We start from the raw sequence: 25,898 nt of genomic DNA on the forward strand, positions 1-25,898 counted from the left end.
AATCAAGGCTATATATATATTAAAAATAGAAAAGTCATATTCCAAAGCTGCTAGGTCATGTAAATATTTTTGGATTGGATTTAGCCCCTACCTTTCTCAGAAGTTCAAGGTGAGTTGTATTCTGGTACAGTAGATATTTTCCTGTCCCCAGAGGGCTTCCATTCAGTTTTTATCTGAGGCAGTGGAGGGTTATTTGACTTGCCCAAGATCACAAGTTACAGTATTGGATTTGAACTGGGGTTCCCTGGTTATCAGCCCACTGGTCTAACCAGTGGTGTGCTGGTAAATGTTTAACAGGCTCTCTCCCCAGTTCCCCTCTGCGCCCCCCCCCCCCCCCCCCCCAAAATTGCAGAGCTGGCTATAGCCGGGGAGAAAGCCTGGGGGGGTAGCAATGCATTACTCCAGGAAAAAAAAATTTAATGATCCCAGGTTCCAATCTAATTCATGTTTAATGTGCGATAAAATGCCATAAATAAGTAAATAAATATAAACTTTTAATGTTGAGCACCTGATTCTCAAAGTGAACATATTCCAAACACTATAATGAAAATAAAATGATTTTTTTTCTGCCTTTGTTGTCTGGTGACTGTTTTTCTGATCATGCTGACCCAGTATCCGATTCTGCTGCTATCTGTCCTCTTAACTCCGTTTCCAGGGCTTCCTTTCCATTTATTTCTTTCCTTTCCTCCTTTCTTCTTCATTTCTGGTCCTCAGCTTCTGCCTATTTTTTTCATCCATGTGCAGTTTTTCTCCTCTCTTCTTTTTCCCTCATCTCATCTCCTTCCTCACTCTTCCCTCCCCTCAATCCATGTCCAGCATTTCTTCTCTCCCCTCCTCTCCTCTGCCCTCCATCCACCCATGTCCAGCGACCCTTCTCTCCCCCTGCCCTGCATGCACCCATGACCAGCGACCCTCCTCTCCCCTGTCCTGCATCCACCCATACCCAGTGACGCTCCTCTCCCCTGCCCTCCATGCACCCATACCCAGCGACCCTCCTCTCCCCTGCCCTGCCCTCCATGCACCCATACCCAGCGACCCTCCATGCACCCATATCCAGCGACACTCCTCTCCCCTCTCCTGCATCCACCCATGTGCAGTGACCCTCCTCTCCCCTGCCCTGCATGCACCCATACCCAGTGACCCTCCTCTTCCCTGCCCTCCAGTGACCCTCCTCTTCCCTGCCCTGCCCTCCATGCACCCATACCCAGCGACCCTCCTCTCCCCTGCCCTGCATGCACCCATGTCCAGTGACCCTCCTTTCCCCTGCCCTCCATCCACCCATGTCCAGCGACTCTCCTCAGCCCTGCATACACCCATACCCAGCGACCCTCCTTCCCCTCCCCTGCCCTGCATGCACCCATACCCAGCGACCCTCCTCTCCCCTGCCCTGCCCTGCCCTGCATGCACCCATACCCAGCGATCCTCCTCTCCCCTGCCCTGCCCTGCATGCACCCATACCCAGCGACCCTCCTTTCCCCTGTCCTCCATCCACCCATGTCCAGCAGTGACCCTCCTCTCCCCTGCCCTGCATGCACCCATACCCAGAGACCCTTCTCGCTCCTCCATCCACCCATGCCCAGCGACTTTCTTCTCTCCCCTGCCTCCCCTGCCACCCCTTCCCGAGTTGTTCAGCGAATTCTCCTCCCTCCGGATCCGGTCCCTCACCGACCTGACTCTGAGTCACCCTGCCTTGTCCTTCAAATTCTTTGGGGCAGGCAGTCTTGCCTGCCCGCTGCCAGCACTGACTCTCCCCTGCCGCCAGATCGCGCTTCAAAATGGCCGCCGAGACTTACAAGGGCGGCCTCCAAGACTTCAGCAGAAGTCTTAGCGGCCATTTTTAAAGCGCAAACCGGCAGTGGGGGAGAGGCAGCGCTGGCAGCGGGCAGGCAAGACTGCCTGCCCCGAAGAATTCGAAGGACAAGGGTGACTCCTCAGAGTCAGGTCGGTGAGAGACCGGATCAGGAGGGAGGGAGGAGAGCCGGCTCGCGCTTTTTAACAACCGGCTCGCAAGTCGGAAGAAAATTTAACAACCGTTTTTTGCGAGCCGGTGCGAGCCGGCTCCAGCACACCACTGGGTCTAACCTTTAGGCTACTCCATCACTCCTAGCAATATAGCTGTGTAAATTGACCTGTCTGAAGATTGCCTTCTACAGAACTGCTTTGAAATATGTATTTGATTCACAATGTGAATACTTCTAAATTTTTTTTTTTTTTTAGTGATGTTGGATGTACTGTACGTCCAAGGAGTTGCAGGTTTTCCGACCCTTTCCAGAGATCACTTCTTCAGGAGCTCTTGCACTTAGCCTTTACTCTTTCCCATTTTTTTCTCTGTAGGGGTTTTTCATTTTTCTGTTGGTATTTATTATCAATCTTTCCCCTCTATAAGGGTTTTTCATTTTTCTGTTGGTATTAACTATTGTTGTCAATCACATGTATGCACCTATATGCAGGTGGGTGCACATTCCAGACAGCAGGCTCCATTGGCTCTATGTTGAGTTTCTAGTTCAGAATTTTTAAATTAGATGTATAGATAGCAAGTTAGTACTGCACATGTGTTGTTAGCTTTAAGCTACTGAGAGTTGAGATGTATTGTGTAATACTTTGGTTCGCAAATCTGGCATAACTCTGGTGAAGTACTAGCTAGTCAGATTCTTAGGAGATCATAGTGACTATGCATGAGGTATTTACCTACTTTCTCATAGTTCATAAAAATGTACAGCAACAACTAGAGGTTCCAAGGTAAGCCAGAGGGAGGGGTGCGAAAGCACTAGGGGAAGTGGCAGTGATGCAGTAAAGTGCTTGTTTTTGCATTGGAGGTTTTAATCTGTTTATCAATTAAATTCAAAATCCCTGAATATAATTTATATGGAAATGACAAGGTTATGCATATTCATGACTTCTGAAGTCATGTGTTTGTTACTGGTTTCTTCAACAGGACTCTCTTACAGCAGCTGAATAGGCTTCAGGCGCTGGTTTCGGTCAAAGTCTTTCACTCTTACAAAGCAGCCAGCACACAGACATGTCTCATGGTAAGTGCAGACTGTGTCTGAGCACCACACAAAACGCTCATAAATCTTATGCCCAGTATTACCCCATGAGTCTAAAAATGGACTTACTTAGCACATCAGATACTGCCACTGCCTGGGTCTGTGCATGTGCTACTGTTCTGTTGATATAGCTGTAGGTCATAGTCTCAAACAACTGTCACACAAAACCTTTGCTTGCAGTTAAGTATATCAGTTTATGAATTATTTGTAGATATGTTATATGAGCACTTTTCAAGATCCTAATTCAGATTGTAATGGTTACAGCTGAATAGAGACATGTACTATAACAATTTTAGATAGTTCTTTTATTATAAATACCTAAGAATAAAGTTTTATTTAGGAATGTTCTGGGCAATTCTCTAACTGGGCATCTCCATTTAGGCATCTGCACAAAATCATAGAGAAGATGTAAGTTAAAGACAACTGATTTCCTTCTAAGAAAAATGTAGAATACTTTCCCTGTGCTGGTACTGATGCCACAAAGAAAATATGTGTGTACTTCTGCTTTGGAAACTATACTAGGTGATTTTTACTCATATTTTCACCTGCAGGATGGCACACACAAATGTTTGGGGTTAATTTACATGGATATATATATATGTGTGTTTTTTCAAAAGAATGCATATAAGTTCAAACCCCTCCCCACTGCCACCCATAGGAATATTTCTGTTCAGTAAAGTTGCATTTGTATAACCTGTAGGTGCTTAATGTTACATGCATATTATTTACACAATCTAGTAAGTGTCTATTTCTGCACATAAAACACTGATTTAAACACAGGAATGTCCTTTAAAGTTGAATTGCCCTCTTAACCTGTTTAGCTTCACGTATGAGATTTTCATACCTATCTTGCATTAGAATGCTGTGCCTGTGTAAAAGTTTGTTTAGTTATTTTTATTTATTTTTAAAATGTTACCCACAATATCCACAAATCTAGGTGGGCTTAGAGCTAAAACTCACAGAAAATCAAAAATATAGAGTAAAACAGTGCTGTGCATATGTTTTAATGGTTCATTTTTTCCCCATGTACATGCTGACTTTTGCTTTCACTTCTGAGTCATACAACTCACTTTCGGGCAAATTAACACCATAGTTCTTTTTTCTTTTTTTTTATAGCAATTTTTTTCCAATAGCAAAAATTGAAACTTGCACTCAATCAGATGCTAGTAATATGTGGCAAGAGCCCTTCAACATACAATTTATAAGCTAGTATGTAGCAAGACCAGGAATTTAGCTGGTTAGATGTAACGAGCACAACATTGATTACCTTCTATACATACTTTCTAAGAAGATAATCTTACAACAAGGTACCTGGATTAAGAGAGCAGGTAGGCACCTACATAGGCTCTATTTTATAAACACACATAGACCCTCATTTTACAAGCCTTATTCAAATTTGGTGCATGCACAAGCCAACATTATTCCTTGTCATCTGTACCAAACCAGTTCAGACCAATGGGTTATGCCCATCCACCAGTGGAAGGAGACAGAGAAAACAAATAGTTCCAAATATTTTGCCCTTAAAGGCATTGTTCACCCAGGAATGTTCAGTATTTTTCTTCGTCTCCTAGTGGACGGATTGTGCGGCTCCTGTCTGGTGCCTGGCTGACAGCTCCTGACCTGGGTTTCCCATGGGTCAGTTGACTGGGGGTTATAACTAATTGCCTGAAGTTCTGGTTGGAATGGATGATACTTGGTGAGACCGGGTCCCTCCCCCTCCAGCTCCACTCCAGCTCTGTGTGGCATCTTGGGGGAGTGTTGTGAGACTTAACTTCGCAGTTCAGCAGGATTCCTTGTGGGACTGTGCAGCACAGCAAGTATATGCCTTTATTTTCTTTTCCAAAGCTGATCTAGTTCTTCCTCAGTGTTACTGAGCTGGGCAACCTGTCTACCATGTGTGACAAAACAGTGGGTTTCCAAACCTGAAAACTGTATTAATCATTTCATGAAATGTATTTCTACTAATAGGCAGCAATGGCGCTGTTGCAGAAAGACTTCTCTAGTTTCAGCTTATGGAAAGGCAATCTGCAGTACCATTGGGCAGCTAGTTTCAAAATTGATGCCCTGGGCTCTGATTGGCCTTGGATATTCCCCAGTCTCAGCCAGGGAGCAGAGAGAGAAAGATCTCCTTACTGAGACCCTATGAACAGTTATATGTTGTAACCTGTGAGCAGCTATGTTTCCTGAACTCCCCAGGTACTACCCAGGTAGTAAACAAATGTTTAGATAGTTTTATAATTGATCCATATTCAGTTACCTGTTATTGTTTGCTGAGTTCACATCTTTCTATTCACTGTTCAAGTTCTGTGACAATAGACCTTATTTAGTTTATTGGCTGTTGTCCTGGATTGACTAAGAATCCTGGTGGTTTGTATGTTGGGTTTGTGGGTGTTTTCCAGGGACTGTGGGACCGTTGAGAGAGTTACCCCAGTACCTACAAATCACCAGGGAATAATGTGAGAGTGGGAGACTAGCCCAGAGGCAAGCAGGACCCAGTCAGTGGGAGGAGGGTGCTAGTATAGAGCATGTGCCCAGGTGCAGGTGGACCTGAGCAATGCTGGGGACAGACCCTCCAGGTGGCCACAGGGTTAACCCCATGTGGGTGCCAGGCATTTTGTGACACTGTGCTTTGTCCCAGATAGTCTGTTTGTGGGCTTGATGAGTCTTCCTCTCATGGGAAACCTTTTATGTTGAAGCTGATTCTGAGATTTTTAGCGAGCCAGGGTTCTTTTGGGTGCCTGGTTCGTGTGGCAGTGGATTTCTGGCACTTCTAATGGTCAGCTGTTTTTCCCACCCTCCAGGGTGTTTCCTCTTCTTGTCAGTGGTCTCTTTATCTCGCTCTGTTTGGACACGGTTTAAAAAAAAAAGGAGGCCGATAACAGTCGACTTAATGTTGTCGCTAGCAATTGAATGCAGTGGCTTGCCAGTTCTCGTACTTGCGCCTTCATAGTTTTTGATTTTCTTCTAAACGGCTCTTCTCAGTTGCCTTTCGGGGTAGCAAGCCTGCTTGGCGGTTTTTTCAGCGGGATGTCGCTGGCTTCCTAGTGCAGGTATCTGCCTGATTAGTACGGTGTGGTCCACTTTGGTGATGTATACTGCTTTGGAAGCTTCAAATACTGAAGAGGCAGTGGAGCTGGCTGGCCATGAGGCACTGTGAAAAGTTGAGTGCTCTCTATCTCCCCCTGCTGGTTGATGGACATAACCCTATGAGCAGTTATATGTTGTAACCTGTGAGCAGCTATATTTCCTGAACTCCCCAGGTACTACCCAGGTAGTAAACAAATGTTTAGATAGTTTTATAATTGATCCATATTCATGATCCATATTCAGTTATCTGTTATTCTTTGCTGAGTTCACATCTTTCTGTTCACTGTTCAAGTTCTGTGACAATAGACCTTATTTAGTTTATTGACTGATGTCCTGGATTGACAAAGAATCCTGATGGTTTGTATGTTGGGTCTGTTCATAGATTCCGTTTAGTGGAATTGCATATGGCATTAAATGAACTACTGCAACAACGTGCCTCTAAATCTCAAGCCTATTACAAATACCAGCTGTATCAATATGGAAACAAAGCAGGGCGTCTATTGGCTTGGCTGGCGAGACCTAGAGGGGGACGGGGAAGGATTTTACAGATGAGGAATGGACAAGGGGCTATGGTTCGCACAGATGAGGCTATATGCGAGGCCTTATATAAATTCTATAGTCAGCTGTATGAAACTCCACCAGAGCAGGGCTGCCGGGGACACTTTATCTAAATAATCTTGATTTGTCTTTGTTGAGGCAGAAAGACTTAGATAAGCTAAATAGGCAAATACAGGAGGAGGAGGAGGAGGTGGCTGCGGTGATAGCGATGGGCTCTTTGTTTAAGGCCCTAGGCCCGGATGGATTCCGAATGGAGTTCTGTAAGGTCCTGGGAGATGATATTATACCAACTTTGACTAGCTACTTTAATAGATTTGTGGAAGTAGAGGAGTTGTCCCCTAGCCTTACTCAGGCACAAATAGGTGTTCTGCCAAAGCCAGGTAAGGATCCGGCAAGACCAGAGTCATATCGCCCTATATTGCTATTGAATGTGGAGGCGAAGATACTGGCCAAAATAATGGCCAGTCGCGTGGTGGGAGTCTTGCCGGGCCTCTTATACGAGGCACAAGTGGGGTTTGTGCAGAGAAGAACAGTAGCAAAGAATTTAAGGGAAATTCTGATGGCACTGGAGGTTCAGAGAAGAAGAGGGATGCCGTCAATGCTCATAAGCTTTGATGCTGAAACGGCGTTTGATAAAGTCTGCTGAGATTTTTTGTTCACCATTTTAGAGCAGTATGGGTTTACGGGGCGCTTTCTGTCTGCCGTCTGGGCCTTGTATCATTCCCCTCAGGCTAGAGTTCTCTGTTATTTATATTATCATTAGATCCCCTCATACGAGATATTTTAGGTTGTCCATCGATAAGGGGAATACAGATCTGTTGTTCTCACTTTAAGATGATAGCTTTTGCTAACGATCTTCTTGTGCTGCTGACGGAGCCACGAGAGTCGTTTCTAGCATTAATGGATATCCTAAGGGAATATGGAGATTATGCAGGCTTGTGTCTAAACTTGGCTAAATCGGAGGCGTTGCCATCCTCCTTAGAGGTGCAACAACTGTGGGGCCCGGACTTCCCATTGAGTTGGGCGGATGGCTCGTTTAAATATTTGGGCATTAGACTAGGTATGGATTTGGATTTGGTGTATACCCTTAATATCGTGACCCTCATGGGAGAAACAAGGAAACAACTAGAGAAGTGGGGGGACTTCCATTATCGCTGCGGGGTAGGGTGAATCTGGTACAGAGGATTATATTTCTTCGTTGGCTGCATGTGTTGCAGACACTACCACTCTGTTCGTTGCAGAAGGATTTGAAAAGTTTATATAGAGCTCTCAGCAGGTTGTGCTGGGCGAAGAAGAAACCCAAGTTAAGATTATCATATATGCTAGGGAGCTGGACGAACGGGGGTTTGGGGATTCTGGACCTAAATGTGTATAATCAAGCCTGCTTGCTATGTCACCTGGGTGATTGGTTTTGTCAGACTAGTGTGTATACCCCGATTGAGATGGAACGGGAGTACTTCGCCCCCTTCAATTTCTTTCCATTGTTACACCAGACTAGGAGGCAACTCCCATGACATTTTAAGCAGTGTCTGATACTTAATCCATTACGGGAGGCCTGGAAGGGGCTGGTGAAGAGATTGGGAGTGAGTCTTGGGGAGTCTGACCTATTAACTATTAGGGGGAACCCAGCTTTTGGGCCAGGGCAGGACAACCCCAGTGTTCCTTAATTGGGAGTGGGTTGGAATTACAAGGATTGAACACTTACTGGGGAGGGAAGGAGATTTAATAAAGTATGAAGAGCTGAAAGCTAGAATAGGAAGATCCTGTGGAAACAGGTTCGCATATGTACAAGTTAAACATTATACTACTTCACTGGATCCATTGAAGTTGAGAGTACACTTGGGAAGCAGAGTACGAGAGTTTTTTCAGGAAATGGGAGGCCATAGGATTGTCGGTGTCAGCACTCCACAAATCATTGGTTAGACGGAACCTTCCAAAAAGTTATATGCTTGTCAAACATAGGTGGGAACCGGAATCGGGAGGGGGGGGTGGGTTCACTGATAAGATGGGATGTTGGAACTACATTGCGGGGCATCCTGGCCCTCACATCAGATGAAAGATTAAGGGAATGTGGGTACAGGGTGGTCATGCGGGCTTATATGTCTGGACAGTAGTTGTCCCATGCGGGCTTGCTGCAGGGGGTCGCATGTGCTAAGTGCGGTCATTCTCCCCATTCACTTTTTCATGCTTTTTGGGCCTGTCCAGGAGTAAGAGCCTTTTGGGAGAGAAGAAGGAGATTCTTGGTTAAATTGTTGGGAACACAGGTGACGGGAACGTGGGATCAGTATGTTTTGGATACGCAAAGGGCTTTTTGCACTCAATCAAGGAGTGCGCGTCTCTTGTGTCGTGAGATAAGCTTGGTGGTTTGTAAAATAATATTACAGTATTGGACAGTTGCGGAACCACCAGCTTATTGGCATTGGAGGAACCAGGTACATTTGCTGGCAAGGTAGGCGGCGAAGGGTTCCCCGAAACAATTCACACATTTCACACATATATGGGATCCTTATTTGAGAGTGCTGAGCCCCAGAGGGCGTAGTTTGTTCCTTAACTAGACATATCAAATGACCCATGGGAGCAGCCTTAGGGTTGCCAAAGGTACAGACTGTTTATCTAATGACATCCCTGGGTGGGGGGCTCTCTTGGACTATAAGAGGTACAGGTCTAGGGGGATGGGAGGGGGAGGAAGGGAGAATAGGAATGGGGGTTGGACTGGAGGAAGGGGGGATGATTGTACACGGCGTTGATAAATATAATGCTGGAGTAAGAAAAATGGAATTGCCAGATAAATAAGAGGCTTGAATTGATTGGGGGGGGGGGGGGGGGGGGGGAGAAAATGCAAAATTGTATGGTGGCATCAGTTATTATACGGATGTGTTGTACTTGTGTTTCTACTTGTGAACTATGCTAGTTATGTGTTACCTTCAATAAAAAAGATTTAAACATAAATGGGAACTGAGGAAAAAATAGGAAACTCCTCTTCGATAGTCAAGGGTACATCACAGGAGTAGAAGATGACGCGCGACTCTCAAAATAAGAGTTGCAGACAGAAGATCTTTATTGAGGCACCAAAGAAAGTCCCGACACGAGTCCATGTTTTGACAGACAAACCACCTTCTGATGTCAGCTTGCTTCCAGCGTTCCCTTCCCTCTGTGTCCTGCCCTCGCGGAAAGAAGAAATGACATCAGAGGAGGGCGGAATGCTGAGAGGGAAGGGAAGGCTGGAGGCGACGCGATCCGAACCTGCCACCGCTGCGACCTGAGGTAACATAAATGGCTTAAAGGCAGGGCGGCAGGATGGAGAAGAGGGCAGGGGAGAGGATGGGAGAATTGCTGGACATAGATGGGAGAGGAGGGGAGAGTCACTGGCCATGGAGGGGAGAATCGGTGGACATGGATGGGAGGGCAGGGCAGAGGAGAATCGCTGGACATGGAGGGGAGGGCAGGGGAGAGAGGAGAAATCGCTTAGGCGAGAGCCTTCCTAGGGCCTGTTTCATTTTTCTTGAAACGGGCTTTGTTGCTTGTCTTGAATAATGTAACCAGTTAGGTATTGATTGCTGACTTACTGGAGGGCATGGAAAACAACAGAAGCTCGGAACAAAACGCCGCTGTAGTAAGGCGCATAGGATGAAGTATGTGGCAATGTTATCATATTTCACAGTCCCAATTAGAATATGTTTGAACCAATTTACATACATAATATAAAAACAACAAAGCAGTGAAATCAAATGCATTTATTGTTCCAATAAATGCATTTGATTCCACTGCTTTGTTGTTTTTTTATATACTGTTTTGTAAGCAGTTGTGTGCCTTTTTGTCTTTGTTTTGTACCAATTTACATACATACATGGGTTAGCTTACCATACCAGAATATGGATAAAACAAAACAATAACTAGTCTGGAGCATTAAAACCAGAGAAGAATCTTTAAAAAAAAAAACGGTTACAATTTTTAATAGTGGAATAAAAAAAATAATTAAATAACAATGAAAAAACCACACAGGGGGTTAGAACCGGTTAGAAACCTGAAAAAACAATGGAATAGAAAGCAGCGCCTGTTAAAAGATAAAAAGAACACTGCATAAAAACATAGTAATATATGGAAAAATGGATTATCCTATATAATAATTCTCACCTCCAACGTTCTGTGCTTGGGACTGTGGCTCCCTGGCTGGAGGTGGTCTGCGAGGCAGACATGCACGGACATCGCTGACGTCAAGACAGCTGATTCCAAGGCAAGCCTCGGAATCATCTGTCACCCCGTGCACTACAGCCCCCTCGAACCCCCCCTTCCGCGAACCTGTCGATCCCCCTCCCCCCCCCCCCCCCCCCCCGCAGTTGTGCACTACCTGTGCTGACAGCCCAAGTGTTGTTCTGCCATTCGCGTAGGTTACTCAATCATCTTCACTGAAAGTTTATCTGCATGCGTCTGACGTCGGACGCACGCAGAGGAACTTCCAGACAAGATGATTGAGGAAACTACGCGAAGGGCAGAACAACACAGCTGTAAGCACAGGTAGCACAACAATGGCGGGGGGGGGGGGGGGTTTCGCCGGCACGGGGGGGATCGACAGGTTCACGGAAGGGGGTGTTCGAGGGACCCATATCGCGGAGGGGGGGAATTTGCCTGCCTAAGGCCCATTTCCTTGCCTACATAAACGGGCCTTTTTAACTAGTACATTAATAAAATGCTGAAAAGAATACTGTGTGCAGCACTGCAAAGACTGTTATGGCAGGAAGGAGGGCAAGGGAAAGAGAGAGCGAGGGCAGTGTTAACAAAGAAAAGGACTCAACTCTGAGTTCAGACCCAGTGACATTGAGTTTTCATAAAATAAATTGTTCTCTGTTCTTCCCTTAGTAAGCGCTTGTCTATATCGCCCCCCCCTCCAAGAGCTGTTCAGCATTTTATAAACAAAAATACTTTAAAACATCAATATCATGGTTAAAGGTGTTCCAGTGTTCAACCAGCAGTGCAGAGATATTACGGCTGATACAACTTCTGTGTTTGCTTATGCGTGTCTTAATGATGCGTTTCGTCTTGCCCACATATAAGATTTTGCATGGACTCTGGGTATTGTATATAGTGCTGTATTGCAGTTGGATGAATACTTGTTTGACTGTGGATGGATGAAAGTGGTGGTCTCCAATGCATGGGGGCAAATGCTACATCTACCGTCTGTCCAAAGTAGATGCCATAGAGCGGATCATCATTAGGGTCGGGAAGAGCCGATGGGACCATTCTTTCCTTAAGATTCCTCCCTCTGCAATACGCAGTCACCAAGTTCTTATTTTTGAAACACTCGTGGCCTTCTAAAATGTGCCAGTTTTTTTTTTTCTAATAATCCATTGTATTCTACCTGCTATATGGGAAAACCTTAAAGTACAGACCATATCTGGAGTAGCCTTCTCTTGACGTGCTGACAGAAGTTCGCTTCTCGATTTACTTCTGGCTTTGTTACGCCCTTCTCTTATACAGCTATTGGAGTAATACGAAAGCGCGAAACCCCTGCAGGAAAAACTACACTAAAGGAATGCATCACGTTCAAACTTTGCACCCTAGTCCACAAAATCATCCATGGTAACGCCCCAGCCTATATGTCAGACCTGATAGATCTACCACCCAGGAACGCAAAAAGATCCTCTCGCACATTCCTTAATCTCCATCCCCCCAAGTGCAAGGGTCTGAAATACAAATCAATGCATGCATCTACCTTTTCCTATACGAGCAAGCAACTCTGGAACGCGCTGCCACGTAACCTGAAAACGGTCTATGAATTGACCAGTTTCCGCAAACTATTGAAAACCTATCTCTTCGACAAGATATATCACAAAGATCAACATGTGTAACTGTATAATTTAACATGTATAACTGTATAGTCTTAAAACTTCCAGACTGTCTTATAATGTTTTATAATGTCTTTCTGCTTTAACGCCTTCATGTATTTCACCACCATGTAACACAAAACCCTCTGTAAACCAAATGTATATTCACTGCTATTTCCAGTATCCATGACGAAATGTAAGCCACATTGAGCCTGCAAAGAGGTGGGATAATGTGGGATACAAATGCCATAAAATAAATAAAATAAAAAACCCCTTCTAAAATCTTTCTGACATAATGGTCAACTGTTCTTCAAAGTCATCATAATGAGAGCATATTTTCTTCAATCACAGAAACTGGCAATAGGGCAGATTCCACTTGAGATGGATTGTGAAAGATCGAGTAATCTAAGAATGCATTCCTGTCTGTTGGTGTTCTGTACAGGGTAGTGCTAAAATCGTATTCTTTCTTGCGAATGGGTAGATCCAAAAGTTGATTTCATTTGTATTGTACTGCATCTTAAAGGTGTCAAGTGTGGGTCTATCTGCTTTATCTAAGCGAAAAAAAACTCTCCAAACAGCCATGGGGCAGCCATGATTCCCGACATAGCCAATTTCTATATTGCTCACTTTGAAGAGGTTCGTTTACGTAATCATCCCTACAAGATCAATGTTGTTTTTTTAAGGCCGATACATTGACAATATCTTTTTATTGTGGTGTGGGGATGCCACTAGTTTGGAGAGCTTTTTTTCACCTGAATAGAGTGCTCAATAACTCTTCGAGAGGAGGCGATATAGACAAGCGCTTACTGAAGGAAGAACAGAGAACCATTTATGGGTTTTTTTATTTTTGAGGTCTTTATTGAAATTCCAGAGACAAAGAACAACAATGCATTTAGTACAAGCAAATAAAATCCACTCCTTCCCTAGCTGAAATAATGTTTAGCCATCTCTCTGACTTTCTTTAACTTATTCACCTTACTTGCTAACTCCTCTTACTCTCTTACCTATCTATATGTTCCATATTTGCTTTACCCTTCACTATCAATTAAAATGTTCTATTATGTATTGTGTTGACATTGTAAGTAGTATACTATTGGGCTCATTTTCAAACAGAAAAACGTCTAAAAAGTGGCATAAAGCAGCATTTGGACGTTTTTCTCACAAAAACATCCAAATCAGTATTTTCAAAACCAATTTTTAGACATTTTTCTTTGAAGTCCATCAGAAGTGCGTCCAAATCTCAAGGGGGTGTATCGGGTGTGTTCAGGGCGGGACTTGGGCGTTCCTGAGACTTAGACTCAGCCATAATGGAAGAAAACAAAAACGTCCAGGACTAAAACTAAGACATTTTGAGCTAGACCTGTTTTTATAACAAGGCACAAAAAGGCACCCTAAATAACCAGATGACCACTGGAGGGAATCAGGGATGACCTCCCCTTATTCCCCCAGTGGTCACTACCCTCCTCCCATCCCACAAACTGTGATAAAAACAGTACTTGCCAGCCTCTGTGCCAACTTTAGATGTTATACTCAGGTCAGAGAAAACTGTTCTTCACTCAACGTGTAATTAAACCCTGGAATTTGTTGCCAGAGAATGTGGTAAAGGCGGTTAGTTTAGAGGAGTTTAAAAAAGGTTTGGATGGCTTCCTAAAGAAAAAGTCTATAGACCATTATTAAATGGACTTGGGGAAAATCCACTATTTCTGGGATAAGTATAGAATGTTTTGTACTTTTTCGGGATCTTGCCAGTTATTTGTGACCTGAATTGGCCACTGTTGGAAACAGGATGCTGGGCTTGATGGATCTTTGGTCTTTCCCAGTATGGCAATACTTATGTCCATTAGAACAGCATGCAGGTCTCTGGGGTAGTCTAGTAGTGGGTGCAGTGCACTGCAGACAGGTGGACCCAGGCTTCTACCTGTCCCTACCTGTTACACTTGTGGAGGAAACTGTGAGCCCTCCAAAACTCACCAGAAACCCACTGTATTCACATATAGGTGCCCCCTTCACTCGTAAGGGCTGTGGAAGTAGTGTACAGTTGGGGGTAGTGAGTTTTGGGTGGGTTTTGTGGGGGCTCAGCAGATAAGGTATGGGAGCAATGGTCAGATGTGTACCTGGGAGCTTTTATGAGGCCCACTGCAGTGCCCCCTTGGGTGCCCTATTGCTTTCCTGGGATTTCAGGGGGACCAGTGTACTAAAAATGCTGTCTCCTCCTACTTCCCAATGGTTTGATTGTGCATGTTTTGCAGTTGGACATCTTTTTTTTTTTTTTTTAATGGACCAAAAAATAAAATGTCCAAATCACAAAACCTTCTATTTTCAATAACAAAAGCTAGACTTTTTTTTTTTTAATGACTTTCTTTGTTCTCCAGATTTTGGACATAGTCGGACTTAGACCTCATATCGAAAATTTCCCTCCACGCATACTTTGTATTCTTTGAATATTTTTACTGTTGTAACTGCTTATTGCTCATGTTTGATCTGGTCTTACTGTACACTGCCTTGATCGAATTCCTTCAAAAAGGCAGTGAATAAATCCTAATAAATAAATAATTAATAAAATAGAAATCACTTCAGAATGGCAGCTTAACAGTAAGATATAAAACACTTCTTAACAATTTTTGGTCTTTTTAGAAAAAGAAGGAAACACAAAGAAAATCCCTCCCACGCCCTCTCCCAATGCAATGAACCCAAGTCCATCAAGGAAGAATAGGCAATCAGATTGCAACACCACACAACCCCCTGTAGCCAAACTCTGAGTCCCAAACGATCATTTAACAAAATAATGAAGTAGAAAGGGACTCCAAATTGATTCCCATTTAGCTAAAGTGTAATTGTGAATTGCTACCAAATGCTCCATCTCACAAATATACCAAAGCTTAGTCAACCAGTGTACCAGAGAGGGAACCTTAGGTTGCTTCCAGTTAGCTTCCAAGACCACTCGGGCAGCACACATAGCATGTTGTACCAATAATGATTGAGATTTAGTGAGTCCTGGCGGCTTCCTAGGAAACAAAAACACAGTTGGATCCCATCAAATTGAACGGGATAGCCAACCATGTAACCTGTGCCTAATGGCCTTCCAGTAGGCCTGGGGTTTAACACATGTCCGCTACAGATGACCCATTGTGCCCTATTCCCCACAACCCATCCAACACAGAGGAGACACAGTAATAAACATATGGTGGAGGCGTACAGGAGTAAGGTTCCAGCGATATGTGACTTTAACAGCATTTTTCTTGAAAGGAATTACAAGAGAAAACTTCAGTAAGGCTCTTTCCATCATCCGCCAATCATCATCCTCAATATGCAACCCCTGTTCATGACTACAATTGGCACGATGTAAAAGATATGGTCAGATCTGCTTTCGTTGATATTTATACAAACAGGAAATCAAGCCTTTAGTACTTCTAGAGTCCTTGCAAAAGTCTTCCAAGAAGGAATCCTCCAACAGGACCTTGTTTTTAATCTGAGAAGAGGACAAAAAAATGGCACAACTGGGCATAAGCAAACTGATCAGTAGAGGAAAGGCCATAGTCACGTTGCAAATCAGAAAAAGGAAGCAAGGAGTCCTCATCAAACAACTGACCCCAGGTTACCAAGCCTAATGTAGCCCACCGAACCCCCCCTCCCCCCAGTGTAAGGCCCAAAAGAAACAGAGGGTTAAAAGCAATGGGAGTGCGATGGGATAAAAGTTGATCTGAATTGGAATCAAGAATCCCAATAATAAAAATTAGTGGATAAGGAGACTTATAAACATTAGGTTCATTTGGAACAATTTTTTGTTGGACCTCATCTTTTGGGGCATCTGGTGTGCTTATGGAATCAATGGGGAAGCCACACCAGATGCCCCAAAAGAAACCCCCATGAAAAGCGAATAGGTAAGACCTGGAAAAGATACATCAAACAAGGTAAAACATTCATTTTAAGCTTGGCTATACAACCAAACCAAGACAAATCCAATGAATCCCAACTTTTAAGATCACGATGAATTTCCAGAACCAAGGGAGGGTGATTAGCTGCAAACAGGTCTATAAAAGACCCAAGTACTTTAAGGCCCTTGGACACCCAACAAAAGGAGAAAGAAGACTGTAAGGGACTCCAAAGGCTGCTTAGGAACCACTACTGCCATGGCCTCCATCTTATGCAGATTGATTCTGAAACCTGAAACCACCAAATACACCTCAGTTACCTGCATCAAGTTAGGAAAGGAGACCAAGAGACACATCAAGGATAGTAAAATGCCGTCTGCAAAATGCAAAAGCTTATAGTTCTGGTTGTCCAGAACCACATCCGAGATTTTCAGGTGAGACCAAACAACAGCCACGAATGGTTCCACAACCAGTGGGAAAAGCATGAGAGAAAGAGGGCACCCCTGCCGAGTGCCCTCTGGTCAGAGACAACATGGCCAAGTTGGCTCCATTAATCCGAACACATGCCCGAGGAGCTGTATAGAAAGCCTGAATCCACCCCCTAAATTATGGACCGAGGCCAAACCGATATAAAACCCGGTGCGTAAAAAGCCAACGAACACGATTAAAGGCCTTCTCGGCATCAAGACTGAGAAGGCACATAGGTAAGTTCTCACGTTGCACATGGTAAAGTAGATCCATTGTTCTCCGAGGACAAGCAGGCTGCTTGTTCTCACTGATGGGTGACATCCACGGCAGCCCCTCCAATCGGAACACTTTTCTAGCAAAGTCCTTTGCTAGTCCTCGCGCGCCGATGCGCACCGCGCATGCGCGGCCGTCTTCCCGCCCGAACCGGCTCATGTTCGTCACTCTTCTTTTGTCCGCGCTCGGTATGGTCGTGTTACGCCGTTCGCGCCCCTTAAGTCGACCTCGTGCGTCTTTTTGACTCTTTCGCTAAAAAAAAAAAAAAAAGGAAAAGGATTTCGGAAGAAGGCCTTTTCGGTCTTTTTCCCCTTCCGGTAATTCCAGTTTTCGCCCCGTTAAGTTTCTGTTCATTTTCGGGGTAGGCCCTTTTGAGGCCTCGGATCGAATTTTTTTCTTCCCCTCTTTTTTGGTGCCTTACCACAATTACGAGTTTTGATTTCGCCGGCGTGATTTTTCCGCCTATTTCATCGAAGTCTCCCAGCGGCTTCAAGAAGTGCACCCAGTGCGCCCGGGTAATCTCGCTCACTGACAGGCACGCGTCGTGTCTTCAGTGTCTGGGGGCTGGGCATCGCCCGCAGGCCTGTAGTCTTTGCGCCCTTTTACAGAAAAGGACTCAGGTAGCGAGATTGGCCCAGTGGAACGTTTTGTTCTCGGGCTCTTCATCGGCACCGGGAGTATCGAGTGCATCGACGTCGGCAGCGTCAAGACCTCCGTCCTCGGCCGCGAGTGCATCGAGGCATCGACCCTCTGCATCGGGGCCGAGACATCGGAAGACTGCGTCGGCATCGGTGGTACCAGGACCTCCACTTCTGCTGATGTCGTCGGACGGTGGTGCTTCGACTGGAGTGCAGGTGAGGGCTGTCCATTCCCCTGCTGGTGGCGGTGAGCCTTCGGGTGGGTCTCCCCCTACCCTGAGGGCTCCTGCGGTACAGCCCCCCCGAGACCGACCTTCTTCGGCCTCGGCCCCGAGGAAGCGACGGCTGGATTCTACGTCCTCCTCGTCGGTGCCGGGAAGTTCCGGTGACATGCTTCGTTTGAAGCAGTCAAAGAAGCATCGACACCGGTCTCCTTCCCGTGTCGGTACCGAGAGCTCTGGGTCGCCGAGGGAGTCGGCACCCAGTAGGCATCGGCACCGAGAGGACCGCTCATCCTCTGTTCAGGAGGTGTCGATGCGCTCCACTTTGGACAGCCTGAAACAGCCTCCATGCCCGGAACAGACTCTGACATCGACACCTGCATCGGCTTCCATGTCTTTCTCTACAGCCGCTCTGCACGAGAATCTCCGGGCCGTCCTCCCAGAGATCCTGGGAGAGCTGTTGCGCCCTTCCCCTCCGGTACCGGGGATGCTTGCGCCACCGGTACCGTCGAGTGAGGCGCCGGCTGGCCCCTTGCCCGGGGTAAGGTCTCCGACATCGGTGCCGCTTGCGGTACCGACTGCGGTCGCCTCCCAGGAAGGCTCCCCGACGACGTCGGCGGAGGGAGCTTCGCCGGTGCGGGCGAGGGAGTCTACCTCTCAACGTTCACACCGTGGCCGTGGTTCCACGGAGTCGAGCCGGGCACGGCTTCAGATACAGGTCCGTGAACTTGTGTCTGATACCGATGGTGAGGCCTCGTGGGAGGAGGAGGAGGACATCAGATATTTCTCTGACGAGGAGTCTGATGGCCTGCCTTCTGATCCCACTCCCTCCCCTGAAAAGCAGCTTTCTCCTCCCGAGAGTCTGTCTTTTGCGGCCTTTGTCCGGGAGATGTCTACGGCCATCCCCTTCCCGGTGGTTGTGGAGGACGAGCCCAGGGCTGAAATGTTTGAGCTCCTGGACTATCCTTCTCTACTTAAGGAAGCGTCCACAGTACCCATGCATCATGTCCTGAAAAAGACATTGCTGGCGAACTGGACCAAGCCATTAAGTAATCCCCACATTCCCAAGAAGATCGAGTCCCAGTACCGGATCCATGGGGACCCAGAGCTGATGCGCACTCAGTTGCCTCACGACTCTGGAGTTGTGGATTTGGCCCTAAAGAAGGCTAAGAGTTCTAGAGAGCATGCTTCGGCGCCCCCGGGCAAGGACTCTAGAACCTTAGACTCCTTTGGGAGGAAGGCCTACCATTCTTCTATGCTCGTGGCCAAAATCCAGTCTTACCAGCTCTACACGAGCATACACATGCGGAACAATGTGCGGCAGTTGGCGGGCTTAGTGGACAAGCTCCCTCCTGAGCAAGCCAAGCCATTTCAGGAGGTGGTCAGGCAGCTGAAGGCGTGCAGAAAATTCCTGGCCAGAAGGGTGTATGACACATATGATGTTGCGTCCAGGGCTGCTGCTCAGGGTGTGGTGATGCGCAGACTCTCATGGCTGCGTGCCTCCGACCTGGAGAATAGGATCCAGCAGTGGATTGTGGACTCGCCTTGCCATGCGGATAACATTTTTGGAGAGAAAGTCGAACAGGTGGTAGAGCAGCTCCACCAGCGGGATACCGCTTTCGACAAGTTCTCCCGCCGGCAGCCTTCAGCTTCTACCTCTTCAGGTAGACGATTTTTTGGGAGAAGGAAGACTGTTCCCTACTCTTCTGGTAAGCGTAGGTACAATCCTCCTTCTCGACAGCCTGCGGCCCAGGCTAAGCCCCAGCGCGCTCGCTCTCGTCAGCAGCGTGCGTCTCAGCAAGGCCCCTCGGCTCCCCAGCAAAAGCAAGGGACGAGCTTTTGACTGGCTCCAGCAGAGCATAGCCGACATCCAAGTGTCAGTGCCGGACGACCTGCCGGTCGGAGGGAGGTTGAAAGTTTTTCACCAAAGGTGGCCTCTCATAACCTCCGATCAGTGGGTTCTCCAAATAGTCCGGCAAGGATACACCCTCAATTTGGCCTCAAAACCTCCAAATTGTCCACCGGGAGCTCAGTCTTACAGCTTCCAGCACAAGCAGGTACTTGCAGAGGAACTCTCCGCCCTTCTCAGCGCCAATGCGGTCGAGCCTGTGCCATCCGGGCAGGAAGGGCTGGGATTCTATTCCAGGTACTTCCTTGTGGAAAAGAAAACAGGGGGGATGCGTCCCATCCTAGACCTAAGGGCCCTGAACAAATATCTGGTCAAGGAAAAGTTCAGGATGCTTTCCCTGGGCACCCTTCTTCCCATGATTCAGGAAAACGATTGGCTATGCTCTCTGGACTTGAAGGACGCCTACATTCACATCCCGATACTGCCAGCTCACAGACAGTATCTGCGATTTCAGCTTGGGCACACGTCACTTCCAGTACTGTGTGCTACCCTTTGGGCTCGCCTCTGCGCCCAGAGTGTTCACGAAGTGCTTGGCTGTAGTAGCAGCTGGCACTTCGCAGGCTGGGGGTACACGTGTTCCCATATCTTGACGATTGGCTGGTGAAGAACACATCCGAGGCAGGAGCTCTACAGTCCATGCAGATGACTATTCGCCTCCTGGAGTTACTGGGGTTTGTGATAAATTATCCAAAGTCCCACCTTCTCCCAGTGCAGAAACTCGAATTCATAGGAGCTCTGCTGGATTCTCGGACGGCTCGTGCCTATCTCCCGGAGGCGAGAGCCAACAACTTGTTGTCCCTCGTCTCGCGGGTGCGAGCGTCCCAGCAGATCACAGCTCGGCAGATGTTGAGATTGTTGGGCCACATGGCCTCCACAGTTCATGTGACTCCCATGGCCCGCCTTCACATGAGATCTGCTCAATGGACCCTAGCTTCCCAGTGGTTTCAGGCTGCTGGGGATCTAGAAGACGTGATCCACCTGTCCACGAGTTTTCTCAAATCCCTGTATTGGTGGACGATTTGGTCCAATTTGACTCTGGGACGTCCTTTCCAAATTCCTCAGCCGCAAAAAGTGCTGACTACGGATGCGTCCCTCCTGGGGTGGGGAGCTCATGTCGATGGGCTTCACACCCAGGGAAGCTGGTCCCTCCAGGAACGCGATCTGCAGATCAATCTCCTGGAGTTGCGAGCGGTCTGGAACGCTCTGAAGGCTTTCAGAGATCGGCTGTCCCACCAAATTAGCCAAATTCAGACAGACAACCAGGTTGCCATGTATTACATCAACAAGCAGGGGGGCACCGGATCTCGCCCCCTGTGTCAGGAAGCCGTCAGCATGTGGCTCTGGGCTCACCGTCACGGCATGGTGCTCCAAGCCACATATCTGGCAGGCGTAAACAACAGTCTGGCCGACAGGTTGAGCAGGATTATGCAACCTCACGAGTGGTCGCTCAATTCCAGGGTAGTGCGACAGATCTTCCAGGTGTGGGGCACCCCCTTGCTGGATCTCTTCGCATCTCGAGCCAACCACAAAGTCCCTCAGTTCTGTTCCAGGCTTCAGGCCCACGGCAGACTGGCATCGGATGCCTTCCTCCTGGACTGGGGGGAAGGTCTGCTGTATGCTTATCCTCCCATACCTCTGGTGGGGAAGACTTTGTTGAAACTCAAGCAAGACCGGGGCACCATGATTCTGATTGCTCCCTTTTGGCCGCGTCCGATCTGGTTCCCTCTTCTTCTGGAGTTATCCTCCGAAGAACCGTGGAGATTGGAGTGTTTTCCGATCCTCATCACACAGGACGAAGGGGCGCTTCTGCATCCCAGCCTCCAGTCTCTGGCTGTCACGGCCTGGATGTTGAGAGCGTAGACTTTGGCTCTTTGGGTCTGTCAGAGGGTGTCTCCCGCATCTTGCTTGCTTCCAGGAAAGATTCCACTAAGAGGAGTTACTTCTTTCTATGGAGGAGGTTTGCCGTCTGGTGTGACAGCAAGGCCCTAGATCCTCGCTCTTGTCCTATACAGACCCTGCTTGAATACCTTCTGCACTTGTCTGAGTCTGGTCTCAAGACCAACTCTGTAAGGGTTCACCTTAGCGCGATTAGTGCATACCATTACCGTGTGGAAAGTAAGCCGATCTCGGGACAGCCTTTAGTTGTTCGCTTCATGAGAGGTTTGCTTTTGTCAAAGCCCCCCGTCAAGCCTCCTACAGTGTCATGGGATCTCAATGTCGTTCTCACCCAGCTGATGAAACCTCCTTTTGAGCCACTGAGCTCCTGCCATCTGAAGTACTTGACCTGGAAGGTCATTTTCTTGGTGCTAGTTACTTCAGCTCGTAGAGTAAGTGAGCTTCAGGCCCAGGCCCCTTACACCAAATTTCATCATAACAGAGTAGTCCTCCGCACTCACCCTAAGTTCTTGCCAAAGGTTGTGTCGGAGTTCCATCTGAACCAGTCAATTGTCTTGCCAACATTCTTTCCCCGTCCTCATTCCTGCCCTGCTGAACGTCAGCTGCACACATTGGACTGCAAGAGAGCATTGGCCTTCTATCTGGAGCGGACACAGCCCAACACAGTCCGCCCAAACGTTTGTTTCTTTTGATCCCAACCTCCTGTTGGGAGTGGCTGTAGGGAAACACACCATATCCAATTGGCTAGCAGATTGCATTTCCTTCACTTACGCCCAGGCTGGGCTGGCTCTTGAGGGTCATGTCACGGCTTATAATGTTAGAGCCATGGCAGCGTCGGTAGCCCACTTGAAGTCAGCCACTATTGAAGAGATTTGCAAAGCTGCGACGTGGTCATCTGTCCACACATTCACATCTCATTACTGCCTGCAGCAGGATACCCGACGCGACAGTCGGTTCGGGCAGTCAGTGCTTCAGAATCTGTTTGGGGTTTAGAATCCAACTCCACCCCCCTAGGCCCATGTTTATTCTGTTCCAGGCTGCACTCTCAGTTAGTTGGATAAGTTGTTAGGTCAATCTCAGTTATGTCCTCGCCGTTGCGAGGCCCAATTGACCATATTTGTTGTTTTGAGTGAGCCTGGGGGCTAGGGATACCCCATCAGTGAGAACAAGCAGCCTGCTTGTCCTCGGAGAAAGCGAATGCTACATACCTGTAGAAGGTATTCTCCGAGGACAGCAGGCTGATTGTTCTCACAAACCCGCCCGCCTCCCCTTTGGAGTTGTGTCTTCCCTTGCTTGTTTGCTACATATGGGACTGACGAACACGAGCCGGTTCGGGCGGGAAGATCGGCACGCGAGGACTAGCAAAGGACTTTGCTAGAAAAGTGTTCCGATTGGAGGGGCTGCCGTGGACGTCACCCATCAGTGAGAACAATCAGCCTGCTGTCCTCGGAGAATACCTTCTACAGGTATGTATCATTCGCTTCCTCCTCACATTGTCCATGGCTTGCCTACAAGCCACAAAACCCACTTGTTCAGGATGAATAAGAAAAGGCAGGATTTTCGATAGATGAGTCGCCAACACTTTAGCCAAGATCCTTAACATCAGAATTAAGCACTGAAATTGGTCTATACGAGGTGCATTCAGACTTATCATATTTAGGTATTACCGCATTCCAAGTTTCTTGCATAGGAGGGGGAAGAACCTCACCATTTTGCACACCATTAAGAAGAGCCACCATTCGAGAAGCTAATTCACCTGCAAAAGCTTATAAAACTCGTTGGGTAGCCCATCAAGGCCTGGTGATTTACCAGAGGGCAGCCCCTTAAGAGCTGCTTGAATCTCCTGCTTTTTCCACTGGTTGTGGAACCATTCGTGGCTGTTGTTCGGTCTCACCTGAATATCTCGGATGTGGTTCTGGGCTACCAGAACTATAAGCTTTTGCATTTTGCAGATGGCATTTTACTGTCCTTGATGTGTCCCTTGGTCTCCTTTCCTAACTTGATGCAGGTAACTGAGGTGTATTTGGTGGTTTCAGGTTTCAGAATCAAGAGCTGCTTGAATCTCCTGTGTAGTCAGTGGTGTGCTGGAGCCGGCTCGCAAGAGCCGTTTGTTAAATTTACTGGCATCTTGCAAGCCGGTTGTTGGCCCGTGCGAGCCGGCTCGCCTCCGCTCCCCTGCCCCGCTAATCCATCTTCCGTCTGCCCTCTGCTCCCCGATAGTAGCCCTGCTGGTTTCCTTTCTGCGCCGCCGCCCTGCCTTTAAAAAATGTATTTTCCCTCGAGGCGGCCAGCGTTGAAGCGAAGGCAGCAGGCTCAGCTCGGTTCCTGCCTTCGTTCCGGTCCTTCACATCATGGCTCTGCTTTTGCGCAAACAGGAAATACGTCAGGCAAGGGCGGAGCCATGATGCGAAGGAACGGAACGAAGGCAGGAACCGAGCTGAGCCTGCTGCCTTCGCTTCAACGCTGGCCGCCTCGAGGGAAAATAAATTTTTTAAAGGGAGGGCGGCGGCGGCAGCGCAGAAAGGAAACCAGCAGGGCTACTATCAGGGAGCAGAGGGCAGATGGAAGATGGACGACCAGGGGAGCGGAGAGGGCTGGAAGATGGCAGAGAGGAGGGCAGGGGGGAGACGAGGATTGCTGGACATGGGAGGGTGGATGGAGGGCAGGGGAGAGGAGGGTTGCTGGACATGGGTGGGTGGGTGGATGGAGAGGAGTGCAGGGGGGAGAGGAGGGTTGCTGGACATGGGTGGATGGAGGGGAGAGGAAGGTTGCTGGACATGGGTGGGTGGATGGAGGGCAGGGAAGAGGAGGGTTGCTGGACATGGGTGGATGGAGGGCAGGGGAGAGGAGGGTTGCTGGACATGGGTGGATGGAGGGGAGAGGAGGATTGCTGGACATGGGTGGATGGAGGGGAGAGGAGGATTGCTGGACATGGGTGGATGGAGGGCAGGGGAGAGGAGGGTTGCTGGACATGGGTGGGATGGAGGGCAGGGGAGAGGAGGGTTGCTGGACATGGGTGGATGGAGGGGGAGAGGAGGATTGCTGGACATGGGTGGATGGAGGGCAGGGGGGAGAGGAGGGTTGCTGGACATGGGTGGATGGAGGGCAGGGGGGAGAGGAGGGTCGCTGGACATTGGTGGATGGAGGGGAGAGGAGGGTTGCTGGACATTACAAATTCAGATTACAAATTCAGATTACAAATTCAGCAGGACACAAATCACACCTTTGAATCACTGTGGGTTGAAATTCCATGTATAAAAGGGAAAAAAAATGGTGATAGGAGTGTACTACCGTCCACCTCGCCAGGATGAGCAGGTAGACACAGAAATGATAAAAGAAATCAGAGACGCGAACAAAATGGGCAATGTGATAATAATGGGTGACTTCAATTATCCAAATATAGACTGGGTAAACGTAACATCGGGACACGCTACAGAGATACAATTCCTTGATGAAATCAAGGACAGCTTTATGGAGCAACTGGTGCAGGAGCCGACGAGAGAAGGAAAAATTCTAGACTTGGTCCTTAGTGGAGCGCATGATCTGGTGAGGGACGTTATGGTACTGGGGCCGCTTGATAACAGTGACCATAATATGATCAGTTTTGACATCAACCTTGAAGTAACTGTACACAGAAAGTCAAATACGTTAGCGTTTAACTTTAAAAAAGGAGACTATGATAAAATGAGAAGAACGGTAAAAAAAAAACTTAGGGGGGCAACTGAGAGAGTAAAAACTGTACAACAGGCGTGGACGCTGTTTAAAAATACCATCCTGGAGGCCCAGGCCATACATATTCCGCGAATTAGAAAAGAAAGACGGAAGTCCAAAAGACACCCGGCCTGGTTGAAAAGTGAGGTGAAGGAAGCTATTAGGGCTAAAAGAAACGCCTTCAGAAAATGGAAGAAGGAACCGTCTGAAAATAACAAGAAACAGCATAAGGAGTGTCAAAGCAAATGCAAGGCGCAGATTAAGAAGGCCAAGAGGGAGTATGAAAAAAAGATAGCATTAGAGGCAAAAAAACATAGTAAAATTTTTTTTCGGTATATTAAAAGCAGGAAGCCGGCAAAAGAATCGGTTGGGCCGCTGGATGACCGAGGGGTAAAA

The 25,898-nt window shown here is 47.5% G+C and overlaps 1 protein-coding gene across 2 annotated transcripts in view; it reads left to right on the forward strand.

The window, feature by feature from the left end:
* Positions 1-25,898, forward strand: part of CREB3L2 (cAMP responsive element binding protein 3 like 2) — a 395,423-nt gene that overhangs the window by 332,296 nt on the left and 37,229 nt on the right. For both annotated transcript variants that reach the window (XM_030215916.1, XM_030215917.1), the window contains exon 9: positions 2,936-3,029. In XM_030215916.1, coding sequence (XP_030071776.1) covers positions 2,936-3,029 — 94 coding nt within the window. The remainder of the gene's footprint in view (positions 1-2,935; positions 3,030-25,898) is intronic.

This window comes from Microcaecilia unicolor, chromosome 10 (assembly GCF_901765095.1).
Source record: "Microcaecilia unicolor chromosome 10, aMicUni1.1, whole genome shotgun sequence".
Lineage (NCBI taxonomy): Eukaryota > Metazoa > Chordata > Amphibia > Gymnophiona > Siphonopidae > Microcaecilia > Microcaecilia unicolor.